General features: G+C 48.8%; 2 protein-coding genes across 2 annotated transcripts in view; both read right to left on the bottom strand.

Annotated features, from left to right (window-relative positions):
* LOC144155112 (uncharacterized) overlaps positions 1-22,122 on the bottom strand; it is a 56,046-nt gene that overhangs the window by 15,677 nt on the left and 18,247 nt on the right. The window lies entirely within an intron of this gene.
* Positions 1,900-9,961, bottom strand: LOC144155110 (terminal uridylyltransferase 7-like). The gene has a single exon (XM_077686363.1). The coding sequence runs from the start codon at positions 6,967-6,969 to the stop codon at positions 2,275-2,277; it is 4,695 nt and encodes a 1,564-aa protein (XP_077542489.1). The 5' UTR covers positions 6,970-9,961; the 3' UTR covers positions 1,900-2,274.

Raw genomic sequence — 22,122 nt, 5'->3', positions numbered from 1 at the left:
GCCGGCCCCAGCGCGTCTGCCGCGGCTATGACGCAACACAATCCACTTTAATCCAATCCAAGCCAAGCCAAGTTAAGCTAAGCCAATCCAAGCCAATCCAATCGAATACAATCCAATGCCCCTCGCGAGAGAGTGTTCGCTATCGGAGAGGAGAGGGGGTGAGCGGCGGAGAGCGCAGCTGGCACGGCGAGGAGAATGGGGGAGGGGCGGACAACGCCGACGACGACGACGACGACGCCGGAGGGAGAAGGCGAGTGAATCAGATGCTCTGCATCTAAAATCACCGGGTGATTGTTACTCCCGTCCGCCGCTTACCGCGACCCTCATCACGCGCCTTACGAGAAGAGCCCCGTGTTGTCACGTGCGTCCACGCCTTAAGGGGGAAGCCCAAGACCGATCGCGCTACAGGCGCCCAGTTCGCGAAGCCGATTGCCGCCGGTTCTAGCGCGTGCTGAAGCGTTCCACTTTGGACACTACGAGTTCAAAGAGTCATATTTTTCGTGCGTAATGTAACCACGCAGCTGGACTACACTTTTTAAATCCAATTATCATGCTGGGCATTGTTTTCAGCCCACATCAGCCCATTGATTGTAATGATTGGTCATACAAGCTCACTGCGCGGAAGAAGACCCACGGGTATTTTAAGAGTAACCCTGGCGCAACACCTGAAAACATACAGGGGGTGCTGTTGCCTGGCGGGGGGAAAAAAACAGGTAACGGATGCTATTTGCCGTTCGCATTCACGCTCCAGCAACCATCCAAAACTAGAGGTTCTTTCTCTTTCTTTTTTTCTTTTTGCTAAATCCAACCCCGCAAAAACTTATTCGGAAACTTAAAGGCAAATTCCAGTTAGGGAATTGTTGTATACGTAAAACATTAGTAACTGAGACTAACCGCGATAGCCAATGTGGCCAAATTGTTGTCACCTTCCAAGTTCCTGATTCCCTGTGACGCCATACCATTGGCTACCTTAATACTATCCAATTCCATTAAAGCATATTACGGGCTAATCCCCGGCCAGCAGTGCATCCTAGTTACCACAGCGCCCTCAGCAAAGCACGACGCGCACACATTACCTGAGAAGTGTCTGTGCCACGCCCATTAAATTGGACGGATTTCAAATACAATTACGCGTTCATCCACCAGCGTGCAGCGCGTCGTACCGACCGCGGCATACGAACCAACGCACAACGCGCAGTGACAAACACCGAAAACATCCTGCTTCCATGGCAAGCGGATAGCGTGCTCACTGGCGATAAAGAGTTGTGTGTTTTCATACCAACCAGGCGAACCAGAGTTTTTTTTTTTTTTTTTCAGAGTTTCAGGTCGCACACACACTGAAGAGGCTGCCTACATCATCAGACGCGCCAACGCATACGTCATAATTATTTAACTCTCAACAGTTGATTAATCAAGGAACAATTAATCTCGTTCCTCGCTCGATCAAAGGTAGCGTTGGTCCACTACTCCGTTGGGGAGTACTCCCCTGCCCCCTCCCCTCCCCCGCACACGCACACACACGCACGCATGCACGCACACAAGCACACACGCGCGCACACGCACACTTACACGCACACACACACACACACACACACACACACACACACACACACACCGAAAACACTTTATATGTAATAAACGCATGTCAATCAATCCAACAACGCGTCTGCTTCAGAAAAGTGCAGCGCACCTGAACAACCAGTAGTAATATCAATTCGGCCACCAGGCAAACGAATGACGAGGTTCATCATACGATCTGGCCACAAAAAAATGTGTTAGGCCTAGCATACTATACTGGGGCCTGCCTACCCCACCGAGTGACGGCTCCATACCCCCCCCCCCTCCCCCCCCCCCTCCATCGCTGTAATATACCTCCAACTATAGTCGGAGGTAGCGAGTGATAATTCGGGTGTTTTGATACAAAGACTATCCACAGCATTTCTAGAACATAATTCATAGTACACATTTATATTGAACTAATTTATGGTTCGGATCACCTATGCAATTGAATGTTGAATTAAATTGTGCCTGAACGGAGCCGTTGTTGGAGAAAAAGGTTTTCTGGGGAGGTAAGCCCTTACACTTTGCTCCCCTTCTTGGAGAAGAAATAGACAACACAGACAAAGACCAAGGAATTTGGAGAAAACCTTTGGAGATTTTAATCTTCAGACAACACATCCATCCCCTTATTGGCCGCATTTGTCAACGCAGAGCCCCAATGCTTGTCCCAGGTAGGCAGCGGCCCGGGGAAGATTAGCTGGTTTGCAGATGTCTTCAATGCCGGTTTGGAAAGAGGCCCGATGAGGCGTGGTTGCTCGTGTGGCGGCGCAGCAGATTCGGCGGGTGAACGACGCCATGCGTTGTTCGCTGCCCCAAAAGGGCACCGTGACGTTGCACCTCGTGCTGGCTGTGAGACAGACTCGGCGGCCCAGGCATTGCGCGTCCCGGGGGAGGCATACTGGCGTAATGAAACTTCCCGCAGCGCTTGGGGGAAATGTCTTGTGTCTGTGCCTGGAGATTGTGCTGCTGCGTCCTGAGGAGCGGGGTTTGAGGAGCAGCATCGAAGCGGGGCGACTTTTTCTCGTTTGCCGCCGGGAACGGAGGCGGTCCAGGAGGCGGTCCCAGTCTCGGTGCTACCAATCTTGATGCTGTGCCCTGGGGCGGCGCAAGACTGTGGACGGACTTGCCTCCCATCTGGGGGCACAGCCCCGCTTCCATCATAGCCTGCAACACCCTCTGGAGCTGCGCATGGGTAACTCCAGGAGGAGCAATGCCCTTTGCGGGCAGACGCATCGACGCCTGGGGAGCAGAGGCAGGTCGACCTGAATTCGCGAGCACATAACTCTCGCGTGGTGCAGTTTTCTGCTCCTGAGGGCCCTTCGTTTGTTGCGCCTGTTTCTGCGGGTGTAGCTGCTGCTGCTGCTGCTGCTGCTGCTGCTGCCACCGCTGCAGTTCGCGGTGTGAGGAATGTGGCTGACCATTCGACACACAACCACTGGGTTGGTGAGCCGGCCACGTGCGCATTTTTTTCTGCCCCAGGTCTTGCACCTGCTGCAGTTCTTTCTGTTGAAATGCCTGGTTGTTGATTCCGCACCGAGACATGACAGGAGCAGCAATGCCCTTTGGAGGCAGACTCATCGACGCCTGGGGAGCAAAGCCAGGGTGGCCTGAATTCGCAAGCACATAACTCTCGCGTGGTGTAGGTTTCTGCTCCTGCGGTCCCTTTGGCAGTTTCAACTGCTTCTGCAAGTGTAGCTGCCTCTGCTGCTGCTGCTGCTGCTGCTGCTGCTGCCACCGCTGTAGTTTGTGGTGTGGGGAATGTGGCTGACCATTCGACACACGACCACTGGGTTGGTGAGCCGGCCACGTTTGCATTTTTCTCTGCCCCGGGTCTTGCACCTGCTGCAGTTCTTGCTGTTGAAATGCCTGGCTGTTGATTTCTCCTCGAGGCATGGCCGGGAAAGCAATGCCTTCAGGGGACAGACTCATCGGTGTATCGGGAGCAGAGCCAGGGTGTCCTGATTTCGCAAGAAAAGAACTCTCGCGTGGTGTAGTGTTCTGCTCATGTGGTCCATTTGGCTGTTGCGCCTGTTTCTTCGGGTGCGGCTGCCTCTGCTGCTGCTGCCACCGCTGTTGGTCGTGGTGTGAATAGTGTGGCTGACCACCTGGCCCACGACCACTGGGTTGGTGAGCCGGCCACGTTCGCATTTCCCTCTGCACCAGGTCTTGCCCCAGTTGCAGTTCACGCTGCTTAACAGTCTGGTTGTTGATTTCTCCTCGAGGCATGGCCGGGAAAGCAATGCCTTCAGGGGACAGACTCATCAGTGTATCGGGAGCAGAGCCAGGGTGTCCTGATTTCGCAAGAATAGAACTCTCGCGTGCTCCCCTTTGCTGCTCCTGCGATTCTTTTGGCCGTTGTGCCTGCTTCTGTGGTTGAGGCTGCCTCTGGTATTGCTTCCACTTCTGCTGGTCGTAGTATGGCGAGTTCATTTGACCATCTGTTACACGATCGCTGGGTTGGCGAACCTTCCCCGTTCGCATTTTTCTCTGAGCCAGGTCTTCTCCCGATTGCAGGTGATGATGCTGAAATTCCTGGTCATTGATTCCAGCACTAAGCATTGCAGAAGGAATAATTCCCCTAGTTGGTAGACTCATTTTTGCCTTGTAAGTAGGCCCAGGATGGCCTGAGTTCACAAGCAAATCACTCCCCCGTGGCGCCCTTTGCTGCTCCTGCGGCTCCTTTGCCTGTTGCGCCGGTTTCTGCGGATGTGACTGTCTCTGCTGCTTCTGCTGCTGCCGCCACCGCGGCGCGTCATCATGTGGGGAAAACACCTGACGATCTGGCACACGATCGCTGGGTTGGTGGACTGACCACGATCGCGGTTGCTGTTGATGCTCCTGAATTGTCTGGTTTTTTATTCCATCACGGCAAATGGTAGGGCACGCGCTCCTCTGTTCTTGAGTCCTACCATTCAATGCCCTGCCGTTTGGAATCTGCCAAAGTGTGCGGTGGCTGGACCTCTGGGGGTTAAGTGCGAATGCTTTCTCTTCTTCCCAGGGGCCTTCCGAACGATGAGAGCACTCCTTGGAGCGGTGGCCAATCTTGCCACACATGAAGCACCTTCGGTCATTGGGCGGCGGCTGTCCGTCGGTGAGTAGCTGCAGGTCAAAGAAGTAGCCTGTGTACGTGGAGTAGCCGTCAGGAAGCTTGGTTATTGGTGTTGCAAACAGGAACCGCGCCTTATTGAAGACTTTCATTATGTAGGCGCTCATCCTGTGAGACACTCCACCACCCACGTTGTGGTCTAGGTCAAAAGGGTCTTCAATGGCAATGCACTTGTTGGTCCACATTTTCTGAAGCTTGGTGAGCGGTGCCTTCTGGCGGATGCACACCACCTGCTCCTTGAAGTTGAAAACCTCCGTGTAGAATGTCAGCAACCCCAACCAGAGCTCGCCAACCGACTTGTTGTTTTGGCCAAACTCGCTCCACACACCTTGTAGACGGTCGATATCATCGAAGAACCATACATTGCAGCCTTTAACTATCACTTGTGGCTTTTCCCGCCCCTCCTGGTACAACTCCTGGAGCACTGGAACGATCGGAGGTTTGCACTGCTGAAGGTAGTAGATTGTCATGAGGGTGTATGCATACGATGACAAACTTCCGCACGAGGCGTCCCCAATGTTGCATGTCTTAGCAAAATGCTTAAATGTGCAGCCCAGAATTCGAACTCTCTTGTCAATGTCGCTGTACATCCTCAGAAGTCTTGTGTTGTGCAAGGCCAACGCATTGAATAAGCTTATATCACCCTCCAGGTTGCTTGGAACGTGATAAAACTTAACGATAGGCACCCTGGCAATGGTGATAGCAATAATTTTTGCCATATCTGGGTGTTTACGCAGCTTCCTGGCCAGCTCCTTGATCATGTCGGTGTGGCAAATGCTCTTTCCGTCTTCGCTGCTGTCTAACGTCAGACATATGTCAAGGTCACTCCGTACCGAGCCAAAGCCGTTGCAAGACGAACCGTACATGTTTAGCTTGGCGTCTGTGTACAGTTCCCGAATGAAGGACTCCAGTTCACCAAAGAGCTTTTGGCGAACTGCCTCTTCGTGTGGGTGCGGAGAGCAGTCCTTCATCACGTCTTGGCAGACATCACTTAGTATTTCAGAGAAACTCTTTGTAACAACCGGAAGATTCTCCGATTCGGGAAAGCGCTGTCTTGAGCAGCCCTTTTGCAAATGTTTACTGTTCTCATTGAGCGAGCAGACATGTGGAAACGGCTTACCATTGACGAGTGTCGCCTGCGTGAAGCTGCGACTAGAGTCCACTACTTTGCAGCGATCAAAGTCGCCCCGTACTCTCTGGTGTGTCGGCATGCTTGGCTCGACAAACTGCAGCACGTGGGTCACCTGGTGCTGCTGCTGTGCAGCCTGAGTCCGCAGTTCGCCCTTCTTGTCCCCACTGGCCCCCACGGCCTCCTCCAGATCGGAGTCAAGGTTGTCATCGACCTCGATGAACGAGAGCTCGGAGTCGTCCTCATCGGCGTCTTGAGCCCGACCCGACGAGCAGGAGCTAGCGCCGTCTTCAACTTCATTGGTCGCCTCCTTTCCGCCCGGGCCTTCTGGAGGTTTGCGCGACCTTCCTTTGCCCTTGTCCTCTTCCTGATCAAGCTCGGACTCAGACTCGGATATGCAGAGGAGTCGAGCCGGAAGCTGGGTGAGCATGGATCTGGACCGCAGCTGGGTGAAGTAGATAGGCGAGGTGTGGAGGCACCGCCTTATAAAGATCCCCTCACACGAGATGGAATAGGCCAGGTTCGTCTTTGACGAGCACAAATCTTTGATGGCGATGCAGAACTTCTCCCATTTCTCGTCAACGATGAGAACAGTCTTGGACTTCGTGATGCGCATAACACCGTCGTCGAGCTTCAACTCAACGGCGTAGGAGCCCAGGAGCTGCACCCATAGCTGGCCCATGGAGCTGTCGCCCTTGCCCGAGTATCGAACCACCTCTTGGTCTTTGGGTCCCACACATGACTCAGATTCACCACGCCCTTTAACCATAGGAAGATTGCGCCACTCCTGCAGAACAATCAGCGTAGCAGGTTTGCACTGTTGCAGGAAGAACAGGCCCGTTATGGTAAATGCATGATCCGGTAATCTGTCTTCGTCTTGCTGGTCAATGCCACAAAGCTCGGCCGGCAATTGACAGACGGCCCCTAGAATTTGGACATTACGATCGAGCGACACACTGTCATCAAATGGCCGCGAGCGTCTGAGCGAGTTGAAATCGTTAAGGATGATCTCACAAGACATCCTGCTGCTGATGTCCTTGAAGCGCATCTGGGGCGCCTCGGACAGGAAGTCTCTCTGCACCTTGGCGCACCGAGCTGAGCATTTCAAAACAATGCTGCCCGCTTCGAGGAAAAGCTTCGCAGGGTCCACCTTCCCGACAAGAACCGGGTCCATGACCGCATAGTTTGTCCTCAGGCCGAAGCCGTCCACCGATAGAGCGTGCAGGGTGAGTCTGACATCCGGTAACGTTGCCTTGACGTATGCGCTCCGAACTTTGGCTGTTCAACTTCTTCGTTTCTTGCCCCCTCTTCTATGCCACATGCCCGGTGGGGATTGACCAATAGTTCTGGATTTTAGTACTAAAACGCCCGCTTATTGAACCATTTACGGTTAACATAGAAATATTCACGAGAAGAACATAACAAAAACTTGAGAGGGGGGATGGTGGTAAGTAAAAAATAATTAATGTGATAAAAACATGCACAATTCAGAGAGACACTTAAGACTGAATACGTGTTGAAATGCACAAGCATTACACTTTATTACAAGCTATGCAGTCCTCTATGTCTTATGGTAGGTTTGTCCTGATCATGTCATCTTCTGTTACGACAATGCCTCCACCGCCAAAGGGATGTGTGTCTGGCGTCTAATCTTCGCACCGTAACGGTTGCGGCTGTGTCGGCTGGTCGTGTTCTTAGTTGCAGCGAGCGCCTGACTCTTTGCTTGCCACACGGAATTTTCGTATTCCCTTGCATCTTCCTCTGAGGCGTACTTGCGTAGGCAAGTACGCCTCACCCATGTTTCCCATGTTTCACCGCTTTTCGTTGAGGCAGACACTTCAGAATACACCCAATAAAACGTGTTCGGTACTGCAATTGTGCCCTCTCATTACCATCGCCATGACCATTTCCCTCTGCGTCGTTTTTTTTTCCTTCCGTCCGTTACTTAGACAGAGAGATTTTCTCAACCGCCCTCAACCGTCTTACGGTATAGCGTAAACGTGCTTGGCTACATTTATACTGGTATGCTCAAATTACTCCTGTCGGCCTTCAGGGCTACGATTGTGTTCGTTCACTGTCGTCATGATCCTTTTCCCCCAGCGTTGTTTTCCTCTCTCTTGTTTTCCCATAATCCCCCCTTATTAATTAGCCCTCCATTTGCCATTAGCGTAAACGTGCTTTGTAACATCTGCAATTAGCATGCTGGAATTGCATGCATCCCACATCTATAACACACCTTCCTGTGTAGAATGCCGCAACGCATTTGAAAGGCCCCTCTTTGTTAGGTGGAGCCAAGGATATTGTTACGTGGTGGCAGGACAAAGGACGTGAACCATGAGATGGGCGAACGATGAATTTTCAGTATTTACATGATGTCGGCCGTGAGACAACCAGCGCTCGTTGCGCGCCTGCCCAGCCTTTTCTTCCTCGGACGTTGGACCACAGCACCACGTTTCGTTGTTCTCATCCTCTTCGTCTTCTTGTAACAATATATAGGTTCTGGCTTCGCATTCCAGGCCGCGGGTTGCAATCCCAGACCCAAATTCCCCCTGTATATTTTTCTTTTATTCCCTTTGCGCCGTCGGCCATCATCGTTCGGTTACGCTGACGCCAGAGTTTTGCGTAATAGGGTAAACAATAGCCTCCCGCACAGCTTTTCGGGGAAATTTTTTGGGCGATGAGCCTGTTCTTCGTGGCATGCTAGGCGAAAAATAAACGGTAACAATTGGTGCAGAAATTAAAGACAATCAATTTTCAAGTTAAAAATACAAGCAAATATGGACCGCTGCTCTCCTCTCGAAAATCGAATAGTCACTTCACGTTTTCCCGCCCATCACCATGACGTGACAGGGGGAGCCAGTGGTGAACGGCGACAAATGTGGCGTTCCGGAAGTTCTATAACGTTCATCTTAAGCGCAGAAAAAAAAAACAGGGACACAGTATGCAAGGACAAGCGCTACTTCCAACTGAATTTTATTGAATCAGGGTGAAATATATAGCAGCAAAAATACAAGACATACAGAAAAGGTTACGAACCCGCCGCGGTGGCTCAGTGGCTAAGGCGTTGCGCTGCTGAGCACGAGGTCGCGGGTTCGATTCCCGGCCGCGGCAGCCGCTTTTCTGATGGAGGCGAAAAGCAAAAACGCCCGTGTGTACGAGATTTCAGCGCACGTTAAAGATCCCCAGGTGGTCAAAATTAATCCGGAGCCCTCCACTACGGCTCGCCTCATCGCCTGCGTTGCGTCGGCGCGTTAAACCTTACAATCAATCAAATCAAGAAAAGGTTACGATTATACACAGATTAAAATAAAGGAATCGCTTTCCGCTGTCCCACACGTGTCAGTCATTACCACGACCAGTTCTTTTTTAAGAACGCTGCCTCCTTATCGGACAAGGCTACTATGTCGTGCTGACACACTCAAAATCGCCTTGTTGCATTTCAGCTGCCTCTACTATCTCACGCGTGCGCTGATCAGAGTCGTGAAACAATATCACAGAGTTTTTAAAGTATGGCTCACACTTGGGGCATTGACCCCAGTGAGTCGGCAGGTTACCATCCTTTCTTTTGTGTACGTTATTTTGATGCTCATGTAACCTGGAGTTGACGCACCGTGCCGTCTGCCCTACATATACCCTTCCGCAGGCTAACGGAACACGGTACACAACTCCTCTATCACATTTCACGTACTTGTTTTGGTGTCCAACGTTACACCCAGCATGTTCTTTTTGTACAGGACATGTATCTCTGCAGAGCCTCTCGAGCTTGATTGGTGCGGACATTACAACGCGAACCCCAGCCTTCTGCCCTATTTTCTTTAGTCGATGTGCGCTACTGTGCAAATACGGTACAACCGCCGTCTTACGGCCCTCGTTGGAGTCATGCTCACTTGTTTCGGCCGCTTTTATTACCTGTTTCTCACGCCTGCGGACAGCCTCAACGACTGAAGCTCACATGATGGAAGCTCACACTTCTAGCAACAGTGATGGAGAAGTGGTCATTGAGGCAGCGTAAAAGAAGTAAATCGGCTGCAAATTCATGGACTTAAATCGTCGTGACGGTCGTGAAGGTTGAGTACAGCTTCGCTGCCTTGAAGTCTGACGCGTTAATGTGAGCTTCCTTAATTTCTTTTTTTTTTTTCGGGGGGGGGGGGGGGGGAGAGGGGAATCGTTTTTTAAAGTATTATGCGTAAAGAACTACACGACATTCTTTCTGCTAATGAATCGACATTTGGGCATGTTGTTATCGGTTTGACATATTGGGGGGCAGCGTAGTAAACGAATGCACAAGGAAGAAACAAAAGACAGGACGGCTCTGACATTTGTTACCTGGTGGTGGAGGATGAGAATGGTATAATTTGGATATGATGATGCTCTTTGGCATCCAGAGTACTCGGAGAGCGCGCTCGGCTTATGTCTACAGCGACGACGTGTCGACGCTTGGCCAGCGAGGAGGTATACTTAGGGGAATATATTTCAATGTTCATAGAAAAACCGAAAAAACATGAAAACATGCCGCCATGGCTCCCGAGGCAATGTCCCGAGGCCATGGCTCCCATTGGCAATGTTAAAACCTATCTCAAAACGGCATCAGCCCTGGACGGGTTGGCGGTATTTCCATTGATCAAAAGGGTGCAAGAGTAGTTTGTATAAATTTTTGTTGGCTGCAGTGTAAGCTTTTACAACGCGCGATCTGCAAGATCGAATTCTTGGTTTTAGACCGAATAGTATGGAGCTTCCCTTAACTATAAATATATTCCCGGCTTTTAAAAGAACGTATTATTCTGCTTTTTAACGTCATTGGTAAACTAGGTGTTTAACTGACAAGGTTCATCATTGCAGTTTATTCGACTACCTTTCGAAGTACTTAGGAGAGGTGTGCACTATTCAAAAGTATGCTGTACAGTGATGTCATTAACTTGATTCTTAATACGTCGTAACTACACTATTATTTTTTACTCATAGTGAAACGCACAAAAGAATGTCGGACGATGTTGGGCTTTCTCGGTCGCTAGCACGCGTTCATGCAATACCTCTGCCTCCATCGTTTTACTGGCAAAAAAATTATGTTAGAACAACTGGAACAACTTTATGACTATGCGAGCGTTTCTCCCTCTCCCTCGCGAACTTAAGGCTCGGCCGTATGCGCACGCCTTGTTGTGGGTTTAAAGTCCGAACACAGTGTTTTTCGCACGCCCCTCCCACACCGTGCCAACCGCGCTCTGCGTTATAACCCCATCAGCGGTCACGGCTGCTCGCTTTAGCGATGGCAGTGGCTCCCTATCGCCCTTCTGTTATCCACCAGCACGAGCGATGTGCCTCCCTCATACCCATTTCATCCTCCTTTGCTGATTACTCGACCTTCCAATCGCTGCACAATCCATTTCACAAAGCACACAATCTGGAGGCATCGAAACGTTGTGCGACGGGCGTGACCGCCACCACTTCGACTTGACGTCCCCCTAGCAACAAGGTGAACAGCGATGCGAACGCAGCGCCACCACAGCCGATGCCGCTACCAGTGAGGCTGACGTCACACGCTCCGCACGCGCTCTTTCAATCCCTATTCTTCTGTCGTTCTGTGTCCGCGGATCGACGACGTAAATATTTGCCTTCGTGCCCCATCTATTGCTCACGCAATAAAAGAATGACCGCCGAGTCGCCGCACTAGACCCTACGTGCTGGCTGCTTGTGCTCGCTGATAGCCATGGTCGGCACTGGAAACGGACTCTTTCGTCCGGCCCAGCTGCGTTCGTGACAGTTTGTCGCCGCTCTTCAATTACCCGCATGTCATGGTCACGTACAAAATTGGACTGCGGCTGGAATGCGGGCACCCACGAGACAGGTTGCTCGCAGTTGGTACTGACTAGCATTTAGACGTGCTCATTTCTTTTTTAGCAGCTGGTAGGGGAAAATGTGTGGTCTCCCCAGAGATGGAAAGACAAAGTGGAACATTGTTTTAAAGGGGCAAGTTGGCTAATTGGTTTACCTCACGGGTAAATGAAGTGAAAACAGTTTTTTTTTTTTTCAGTTATAAATTATTTTTAATTGCTTGAGTCACGATGCTTAAAAAAAAAAGCAGGAGAGGCAGTAGTGACTGTGCGGTTAAGATTCTATGGGTCGTTTCTAGTGATTTGGGCTGGAAAGGGAGATCAGGGTAGGGACAAGCAAAACCGCACCGGAGGGAAAACAAATCACAACATGAAAGAACGAATAAGCGCGGAAATTCGGGGTGCTAGAGCTCGAGAAGCGCAAGTAAAACTTAACTGGGCAACGAGGTACGCCGAAATGGAGGGCTACAGATTAATTTAAACCGCCAGGGATCTTTGACGTGCGTCGACAAGTCGTTCACACGTGCATTCCGGTTTTTCGCCTCAACAGAAACACGAGTACCCCGGCAAAGAACCAAAGCCGCAACCTCGTGCTGAGCTGCGCAACGCCTTAAACACGAGCCGACGAGGCAGTGGGGCTCGGGTTAGAGCTTGTCAAAAAAGAAAAAAGAAACGACTGGAAGTTGCGGCGTCGGCCAAAGGTTCAGGCTATCAGCGCACGCACTTAACCTCAGGGTAAGACACTAGAGCACGTCTCTCACTGCTGTATAGAGAGCACGCAACCAGGACGCGCGTAACGCGCGTGCCGCACAATTTGAACGGGCAAAGGGTCTGCGGTTTCCCTTTGAACAAACACTTGGTCTTCCCTTTTAAGACCGCTACTATTTTGACGCCCTGGTAACTGGCTTAAGCCGATATATGCGAGAGAGATAAGGCCACTCGTATCAATTTCAGTGCCAGGACAATATTTGTGAGCCTCTATAAATGTTACCTCCAAAACAACGAGCGACCCTGCCCTCACCAATGAGCGGCTCCGGGCGTTCCTTTTACACACCACTGTCGAAATAAGTGAACGCGCTATATCACTAAGCGCAAAAGAGTGCTGAAACCGAGTCCGGGCGACTGGTAAAGGTGGAAGAGAAAATGTGCAGCGTGCACAATTAATGATAAGCAGTATATTTGCAACGCACCGTGAAGAGAAGCTTGTAGGACCGAGTCGATTCTTATCTATACTTTCCAACGTGTATTGCCGGGGATAAGAAAACTGAATGCCTTGTTCATCGATTACGATAGGGGAGGCCTACGCGGCGAGTTTTCTGAATCGCATTCGGAGACTGTACTTACCTTGTTTCGCAGCCCACATTCACAATTCCGTTAGCACCTAAGGTATCGCAAGAGCAGTTGGCGATTGGCTGCCACGAGTATCGTCTCACCTTTCGCGAAAGTTCAACCGGCAATCCCAAACTGTTTTTATGATATTCTGCGTACAAATAGCTTTGTGAATCTTTACCAAAGAGAGAGATAGAGAGAAAAAACTTTATCTCCGGTTAGACTTAGACCTATTGGTATTGTTCCGCCATGAAAAAATGTCCCCCTTTTAACCCAGTGGTTCTGCAAAAAACCGAGATCGCGTTTCCGTGCCCCTCCAAACTGCTATTGACGCCCGTCCATTCGCTTTGGTAAAGTTTCCTGCACCGCCAAGGGTCCGTCGGCACAACGAACTACTCTAAAGCATTCAAAACCTTGTTGAAAAACAACCTGTTGTATTTATTAAAGGGGCACTGACACAAAATTTTGAAGGCGAGATAACTTCGGAGATAGATTGGTGGGAACACACATACATAATCTGCAAAATATCAGCGGCGAATACAGCCTAGAACATATTTAAAATCAGTTTTGAAGTGTGCGAAACGCAACCGAGCAGCCAGAAGAGGACCACGCGCAATTGTAAATAAACAACATCCAAACACGTCACGAGTTTGTGTTTGCCGCTTCCGCACTACCGGCGTTTTGCGCCGGCTCGCACGGCTCGCCGCTCCAATCGGAGGGCCGGAGGGCGGAGCTTCTGCTCTCGAGAACGAACGACCCGATCGTTGGCGGCGGAGGCGCCGTGATTTCGTCAGCTAATCGGGCAGCTGGCCGCGACCAAAGTTCTACAGCGATTCCAGGCACTCTGTTTCTATTACTGTTTATTACCATTGGATGCGAAAACGCGCCGGAGGCACGAAAAGCTCACTGAGCTAGCCGCACGGTCGCTGTGCAGGCGGCGGCCACGGCCGCGAAGTGGCCCAGGCCGGCGCAGGTAGCTCGAGTGATAGCTTGTTACCGCTGCACGAAATTGTCCCCAAGTCCCGACCATGGTGGCTTACGTGAGAAAGGAGTTAATGATGCGATGGCGGGTTGCATTAAAAATTGTCATCTGCACCGCTTACGAGAGCGGCACTCGAATATCCGCCGCAGTGCTGAGCCGAACACATCTGTAGGCGGACCTGTAGGCAGACCGGCCGGCTGCTCCCAGCGCGCGTCTTGCCACCCACCGTCTCGAGCGTCGCGCGTCGTTCTTTAGCCGCGGTAGCATTTGCACTCGCAGCGCCTGCGTCACATCCACGGTCACTTTTTAATTAGGCGCTTCACGAGATCAGTACGTGGGGGCATTCGCAGAAACTGCCGTCGATGCGGATTCGACAGTGCTACGGCGGCTCTGCTCTGTGATATCCCTCCGACGGTCACGTGGTCAGCTTTGTTCACACAAAATCCACAAAATCCATCGTTTCGCGGCACTCGCTGAAACCGAAACTGCGACTGGCCGCATTGAACATGCCTCTAATTAAACAACCGTCGCACGCTGAAGCAAATGAGGTTTCTACAGGTTATAAGTAGGTCACTAGCTACTTATCGCAACAAAAAAAACAAGATGCAAAATTTTTGTGTCAGTGCCCCTTTAAGGTTTTCGTTCCTGTTTCGCATCAATGTATAGGTTACGTGCTTATCCTAACCGTTTCTCTTTTTTTCAATTTTGGTTAACCCTGCATGCAGATTGTCGGACGTATTAGACATACCGTTTTGTTTTTATATGTATTTGTTTAATTTTGTTAATTTAAGACACAACTGGTGCGCTTAAGGGCATGTTGTCTTTTTTTTTCATACGCTCTTCCCGTGTTCGAATGTATATTTACTTTTTTTGTTGTTACTTCGTACGTCCTAGCACTTCCTTGGAGGCCGCCAATGTCGCCTCGTGTGCGAATCTGAATGCTTGGGTTGAGTCTTAAATGCTGATTCTATTGTTCAAAAGTGAAGTTTGGTTTTGTATGCGCTGCGTATGCCGCAACGCGTGGGTCGTGTTGACGTGCGCGTAGTAGTTTATTTTTATTCGTTTTTCGTTTTAATATAGCTTCGAAGACAGCATTTTCTTATATTTTTTTAGTCGTGCACTTATTTAACACTTGGTTGCCCTGCACATAATGCCTCCTTTGTTAACTTTTTTGTTTTCGTTTATTCTGCTTGTTTCAACCTCTCCCAATTACTTGTTATACAATAGCCGGCGGCCGGCACCGCCAACATCCTCTAATTTCGTCATAAATCTATCAATTCAAAAACAGGAGGGTATGTTGGCTGGCAGCCCCAAAACGATAACAACCCAGTGGCGCCACTTCTCTCGCAGAGGACGGCAGGAAAAAAGATGGGGTGGTCATCGCACACCAAATCAGTTGCCAATTGGATGCCAGCCGCGGTGCCGTGGCAGTCGGCCAATGCGAACGCTGTGAAAACTTCCGCAATGAGGCTAGAGGCACAAGAAACGTCGATCTCAAAATTTCCCGCCGTATCGCACAGCCTCTCGGCTTGTCTACTGCCAGGTCTAAAAAGCTAGCGACGCGGGATACATCCGTGGTGGATTGCTTGTTGACCCAATGTCTAATTACAATATTCAGTTTAAGCTTACACACACACACACACACACACACACACACACACACACACACACACACACACACACACACACACACACACACACACACACACACACACAGAGAGAGAGAGAGAGAGAGAGAGACGCATATATATATATATACAAGAGAAGAAAAACTTCGAACAAGGTAAAAGCACGATTGTCGCCAACGTTTCAGCAAAGAGACTTGCTTCCGTCAGGGCATATATATATATATGTATATATATATATATATATATATATATATATATATATATATATATATATATATATATATATATATATATATATATATATATATATATATATAGAATTCGATGAGTTTTGCAACGGGCCAGAAGAAACGTTCAGGTAAAAGATATGAACAATTTTGCGGTTAACTTATTTATTATAAATTACTCCAACAGTTTCGGAAGTGGAACTTGCTTCTTCAGGGACAATCTTACAATGCCAATCTTACAATCTTACAACGCATTGTAAGATTGTCCCTGAAGAAGGAAGTTCCACTTCCGAAAGTGTTGGACTAATTTATAATAAACAAGTTAACCGCAAAGTTGCTCATATCTTTTACCTATACTGAAGATGAAGACTGGTCCTCCAATCGAAACGTCAGTAAACCACTGTTTTTTGTTTTTAATCGTGCGTCTACCATTTTCTCAACTATATATATATATATATATATATATATATATATATATATATATATATATATCCATTCCCCCCTTTCCGAATTAGTGCCCGCCGCTCTTTGTCGTGTGTTCTTTTTCGCATACCGAGGTGTACCGAGAGCGAAATCTTTTGAGCACAAAACGAACCACGCAGCTATGCGTACGCTGTCACCCAACGTTAAAAAACTACATCTCGTCTAAACTAATCTCGGTACTTCCTCCCTGTGCGGCCACACCTACGTCCTAGACGTAGTTCCGGTATGTTAAGCCTCGATTTCGATCACACTCTTCAATACGCAAAATGTCACTGCGTGAGCCACACCATCGCCGCCAGAATGTTTCGTTCTCATTCATGGGAAACTAACCGTGTGGTGTAATTTTCCCTCGCTGATGTATTGTCATAAATTATATATTACAAACCGGGTCTTTGCACGCATATTCAATTGAGAAATTTGACATAACAGTTGAGGCATATTAAGTTCTGCCTCAGTCACTACAGAACGCGCCTCCATGCGGCAGCAGCTGCTGTTGCGAACAAGGTATGCGATTCACAACCGTAAGGGCTGTGTTTTTTGTGGCTTGGAAAGACAAAAAGAAAATGCCGATGCACTTTGAACATTGGTGGACGTTGAGAATCCCAGGTGGCCTAATTTCTCCGTGGGCATCCAATATTAAACACATCAAACTTTGCGCGCAGCTGAGGCGTGCTAAACGCCAACCTTGACCATTGAATTTTCAGACTGTAGGGTCTCTTGTAAAGTGGATTTTACTTTTATCCACCTGGTGGGGCCGGAATTTCCTTGTATGCATTTCGTCTCCCGGATATCTGTTGATACAACGCATGCATGCCAGGCGTGTTATCTGTGTTTGCTGTTGGGTGTGGATATTTGTCCTCCTGGAGCCCGTATGCGGTCAGGCTCACGATATGTGCTAGCACAGGGGCGTTATACGACAGCGCACACAACGTTTCGCCAGCCGGATACCTCTGCAAATTCCAGCCAGTATGTGGGTGTTTGCGTGCGTGTGAGCATATATATATATAGTATAGTTCAGAAAAAAGGTTCCTGGTTTCACGGTTACCTATACGAAGCGAAAAAAAAAGGCCGCGTATCTTCTCCTCTCGTTACAAATGTCGCCGAAAGACGATAGTCGACTGGAGCCCCTGCCAAGTAAAAGCCTCCCTTCTCTTTCCCGCTCACCTCTCATGCTAATCCTCTCCCGTCTCCTTCCTCCCAAGATAACACGCTAGAGGTTTGCTCAAGTCAATTTAAATTTACCGCGTTCCACTGCTCAAAGTCGGGTGTCTCGATGCCTGCGCTGCAGTACGGCGGTGACGCGCGTGAATTGAGGTACCCTACTACAACGTTTATAGCACCACGTTGCCCTACTCCACGGGCGTTCCAAGCGGAACGTGGATCCCATCTAGTGGAACCTTTTGTTGCTATTGCCGTTTGATTTCTTAAATGCCGCCAGGAGGTAACGCTGGCAACAGCAGGCGACGGTTTTCTGCCATTGATGTAATATTTCATTTGCTATCGCAGAAACCAAGCATCCATGAATTTTTTTAATAAAGGAACACTGCAAATACCACTCATGTATTGATTTGCTGCTTTATATTTTAATAATCTCTTGTTTTTGTTTAACAGTGTTGACAAGTATGAACACTGACATCGGACTTAAACGTTTAGATTTGACTGTGAGTATATAAGACTATTGCACAGCTTTCCTTTCGCTTTGGCCGGATGGCTGAATTCAGTCACAGACAGACAGATACACACACAGACAGACTAAAATTTCTGTGTTTAAGTAGCTCAAGAAAGATTGTCGTCTTTACAAAACAAGATTTATTCTAGTTGTGTTTTGCGCTGTGACTACTCAATCGTATATATATATATATATATATATATATATATATATACAAAGTAAGAAACCTCGGTAACAGCAACAGCGGAGGGTTTATTTCGACGTTTCGACTTCGAGACAAGTCTTCTACAGGAATGATGGCTTCGGTCGTTTCGGAAGAGAGCATATATGTCGAAAGTGGAAAGCGGGTTTACGAATGGCCAACGATACCACACACAAACATACGTGAACAACACAAACACGAAGCGGGAATCTTCCTTATTGGAAGAATGAACAAAAAATGAACAACGAAGAGAGAGACGCCAAGATAGTTGGAGAGAAAAAAAGAAAAAAAAAAAAAAAAAAAAAGGAAGAAAGGGAGATGAAAGAGCACTGAACAGGAATTCGAGTGGTGGCGGAAACGCGAAAAGCTCAACAGCGTCCGAAAGTGGGGTTGTAGAACAAAGGAGAGAAGGCAATATATCTTCCGCCGCTAGCCGTCACTATGCTAACGCCCAGACGCTCCGAGGGATCGCGTTTCCGTTGATTGAAAGCGAGTGTCCCGCCATATGTTCGGAAAGTGCAAACAAGGCATTTTACAGCCCGTTTATGGGCCTGTTCCCGGAGCTGAGACAATTAAAGGACGTTTTGTGTTCGTGCAGAAGGAAACGGTCCGCCACCATTCCACCGTTCCCTCGCGGGACGGACGCCTTCCGAGAACGGGGCGCTAGGCCGAGTTTTCAGGTCTTTGTTAAGAGCTGCCACTTTGCAGTTCAGCGACAACCCGTGCGTCGTCGGTGTCTCCCCTCCGCTGAGTGGGGGATGGGGGGGGGGGGACAGCCAAACCAGAACGCAAGCTGCTCAACGGGATGGGGGGGGGGGGGGGGGACGGAGAAAATAAACCCCGATGGTTCGGTAGCCGGGCTTAGAAGACGACTGTAGGTGCAAGGGAGGGAAAAATAGATTTGCAAGCAGTCAAAAATGTAACCAGTCCGCGGGGGCGAATAGTGATAACAGCGGCAAAGATATGTGCGCTCGAGTAATAACGCAGACCCCAGAATTGTATTGCTTATCTTCCGGGTTATGCGCCATACCCAAACGTTTAAATCCCCCAACCAATTTTCGAACACGTGTTTTGGGGAGAAGGTAAACAGAAGTTATTGCTGAAACAGCACCGACACTAGGCAACATTACTTAATTGTAAGATTGTGACGGAGATTTAGAAAAGGTTTCCAAAGTTATAACACAAGATTATAAAAGAGAGAATTAAGAAAAAAAAAAAGGATAGGAGTGAACACGAAGAGCGGAAAAGGAGAGAAGGAATTAAAATGAAAACAAAAACGGAAAGACATCAGCAATGTGGGAAAAATCCACTGAACCAACGCTCACGTGCATGCGATTTCGAGAGTCCGGTTCCGGCTACACCCACAGCGCCACTGATACGGTTAGGTAGATGACAATGTTTTAATCGCTGCAAGTGTGCCTGGGTCCTCATTTATACCTTTTTTGATTGTATTGAATCGGTATATGAGGTATGATTCTCGTTGTTCTCGTTCCCGGTTTGACCTGAACCCCGTCTCTAAGAGCGTGACGCTTAGTTTATCGAAAGAATGATCTGGAAGGCTGAGGTGTCTGGAGAGGGGCAGGGTCGGGCGCGTTTTGGCGTGCGCTTTGTGATTATTGAACCGGAGCCTGAAAGAGGTCCCTGTCTGCCCTATATATTGCATTCGACACACATTGCATTCAATCAAATAAATCACATTGGAAGTGTCGCACGTCATGTTCCCGCGAATTTTTAAAGAGTACTCTGAGTTGGAGCTTTGAGCAATGCTTGTCTGTTGCATTGCCTTGCAGACAAGGCACCGCGGTTTCAGGCATGGCCGGCATTCATTACGCGCGGACAATGAATTTGTCCTTGCGTTCACGAGTGTGTCTTTGAGGTTCCGGGATCGTCGGTAGACGACGCCTGGAACGGACGGAAACGCCCGTTTGAGGCGTTCACTTTGTCCGAGAATGTTGTAGTGCCGCTTCAAGATGTTTTTTACGTTAGGAAAGTTGGTGCTGTACGTTAAGCATAGGTCTGTTCGTTGTAAGTCGCGTTGTGGGGGACGGTTCGCAATTAGGTCCACGCGGTTGAGTGCTTCGGCCTTTTTTATGGCGTCATCAGTTACACGCGTTGGGTACCCCTGCCCCTCCAGCATGGTTTTTAAATTTTTGGCGTTGGTAGTGAAATCTTCCGATTTTGAGCAGATTCGTTTGAAACGGTGGGCCTGGCTATAAGGAATGCTATTCTTACAGTGACGTGGGTGATCGCTTTGGTAATGTAGATATTGCTGGCGATCTGTTGGCTTCCGGTACAGCTTTGTCGTGAGTTCACCGTCTTCAATTGTCACGGTCACATCCAGGAAGTTTATGCTCTCTTGAGAGTAGGTGTGAGTAAAATTGATGTTCGGGTGTGCAGAATTGTAACAGTCGATGAAGTGGAGGAGCTCATCCTCGTTGTAGGTCCAAATAAAAAAGATATCGTCAATGTACCTTTTGTACAGGAGGGGTTTTAAGTGGGATTCAGACAGGAATGTGGCCTCTAACTTCCCCATAAACAGATTGGCGTAGCTTGGTGCCATCTTGGTTCCCATGGCGGTTCCACTAACTTGCCGAAAGTACTCATTGTTGAATTCAAATGAATTTAGTTCTAAGACGAGGGCCGCTAACGTCGCAACTACATGGCAGTCTGGGGTATCTGGCTGTTTATGGAGCGCATACATGCTGGTTAGTGCGGCTATCCCTTCGTCATGGGGGATGTTAGTGTAAAGGGAAGATACGTCAAGGGTTACTAGGTACGAGTCCTTTGGTACACGAAGATCCGAAATAACTTTGAGGAAATCCGTGGTGTCTTTTATGTACGAGTCCAGGACGCTGGGAATGTGCCTTATTAGTTTGTCCACAAACCCCGATATGGGTTCGGTGATTGTGCCAATGCCGGATATGATTGGGCGCCCTGGGTTGCCAGTTTTATGGATCTTAGGAAGCATGTAAAATCGGCCCGGACGGGGTTGCACTGGTCGCATTAAACTGTGCTCACTGGAGGTTATTTTTCCCCCGTCCAAGAGATCTTTTAATACCGAAGTTACGATTTTGGTGTGCTCAATCGTGGGGTCCTCCGCAAGGCGCTCATAAAAGTTTGAATCATCAAGTTGCCGGTGCCCTTCTCGAATGTAATCCACAGTATTCATGATTACAATCGCTCCTCCTTTATCGGCAGGCTTAATTGTTATGTCAGTTCTATTTTCCAAACCCTTCAAGCACGCTTTTTCAGACTTTGTTAAATTTTGACGTTTACCTTTGTGAATTTCATATTCCCGCATGACATCTTTTTGCACAGCGGCGATGTACAGATTCAGGCACTCATCACGTTGAGTGCCTGGCGTCCAATCCCTGTTTGGGCGTGTCTGCGCATCTTGAACGTTAGGAGGCTTATCTAAAAAGTATTCTCTTAGTCTTAAATTTCTTGCAAAGTTATCTAGGTCTTGTAGTAACTGGAATTCATTAAAGCAGCCGGTTGTGGGGCAGAAGTTCAGCCCCTTCGAGAGTAGTTTTGTTTCATCAGGTGACAGGGCAGTACTAGATAAGTTTACGATAGCGGTGCCGCGTGGTTCTGTAGTAGGTTGGTTATTCACTATGCAAGAAAGTGGTTGAGGGTCGGGGCTATAGTTGAAAGGCGAAATTTCAGGCAAAGTAGGGTTGGGAACTCTATCTCGTCTTAGTTTGTGAATTTTTGTGTCTATGAGGTCACGATGTTTAGCTTTTTCGAACTCCGCTAAGGAGTTTATTTCGTCTGGTGACAGGGGCCCGTTGGAGCGGATAAGAGCTATCGTTTGGGCAGTTAGCTGTTTCACCTGTTTTTCGCTATGATTGATGGCAATTTTTACAAGTTTGAGAGAAGCACTTGAGAGAACGTTCTGCCATGCTAGTCGGTCGTGATGATCAAGGTTCGTTATGGAAGGCGCGTGAGAGAGCGAGATACCTTTAGGGGTTACTCCAGC

This window comes from Haemaphysalis longicornis, unplaced genomic scaffold (genome assembly GCF_048455015.1).
Source record: "Haemaphysalis longicornis isolate Haplotype H1 unplaced genomic scaffold, Haemaphysalis longicornis Haplotype H1 scaffold_1, whole genome shotgun sequence".
Lineage (NCBI taxonomy): Eukaryota > Metazoa > Arthropoda > Arachnida > Ixodida > Ixodidae > Haemaphysalis > Haemaphysalis longicornis.
Note: the sequence above shows the minus strand (reverse complement) of the source record. Positions and strands in the feature narration are given on the sequence as shown.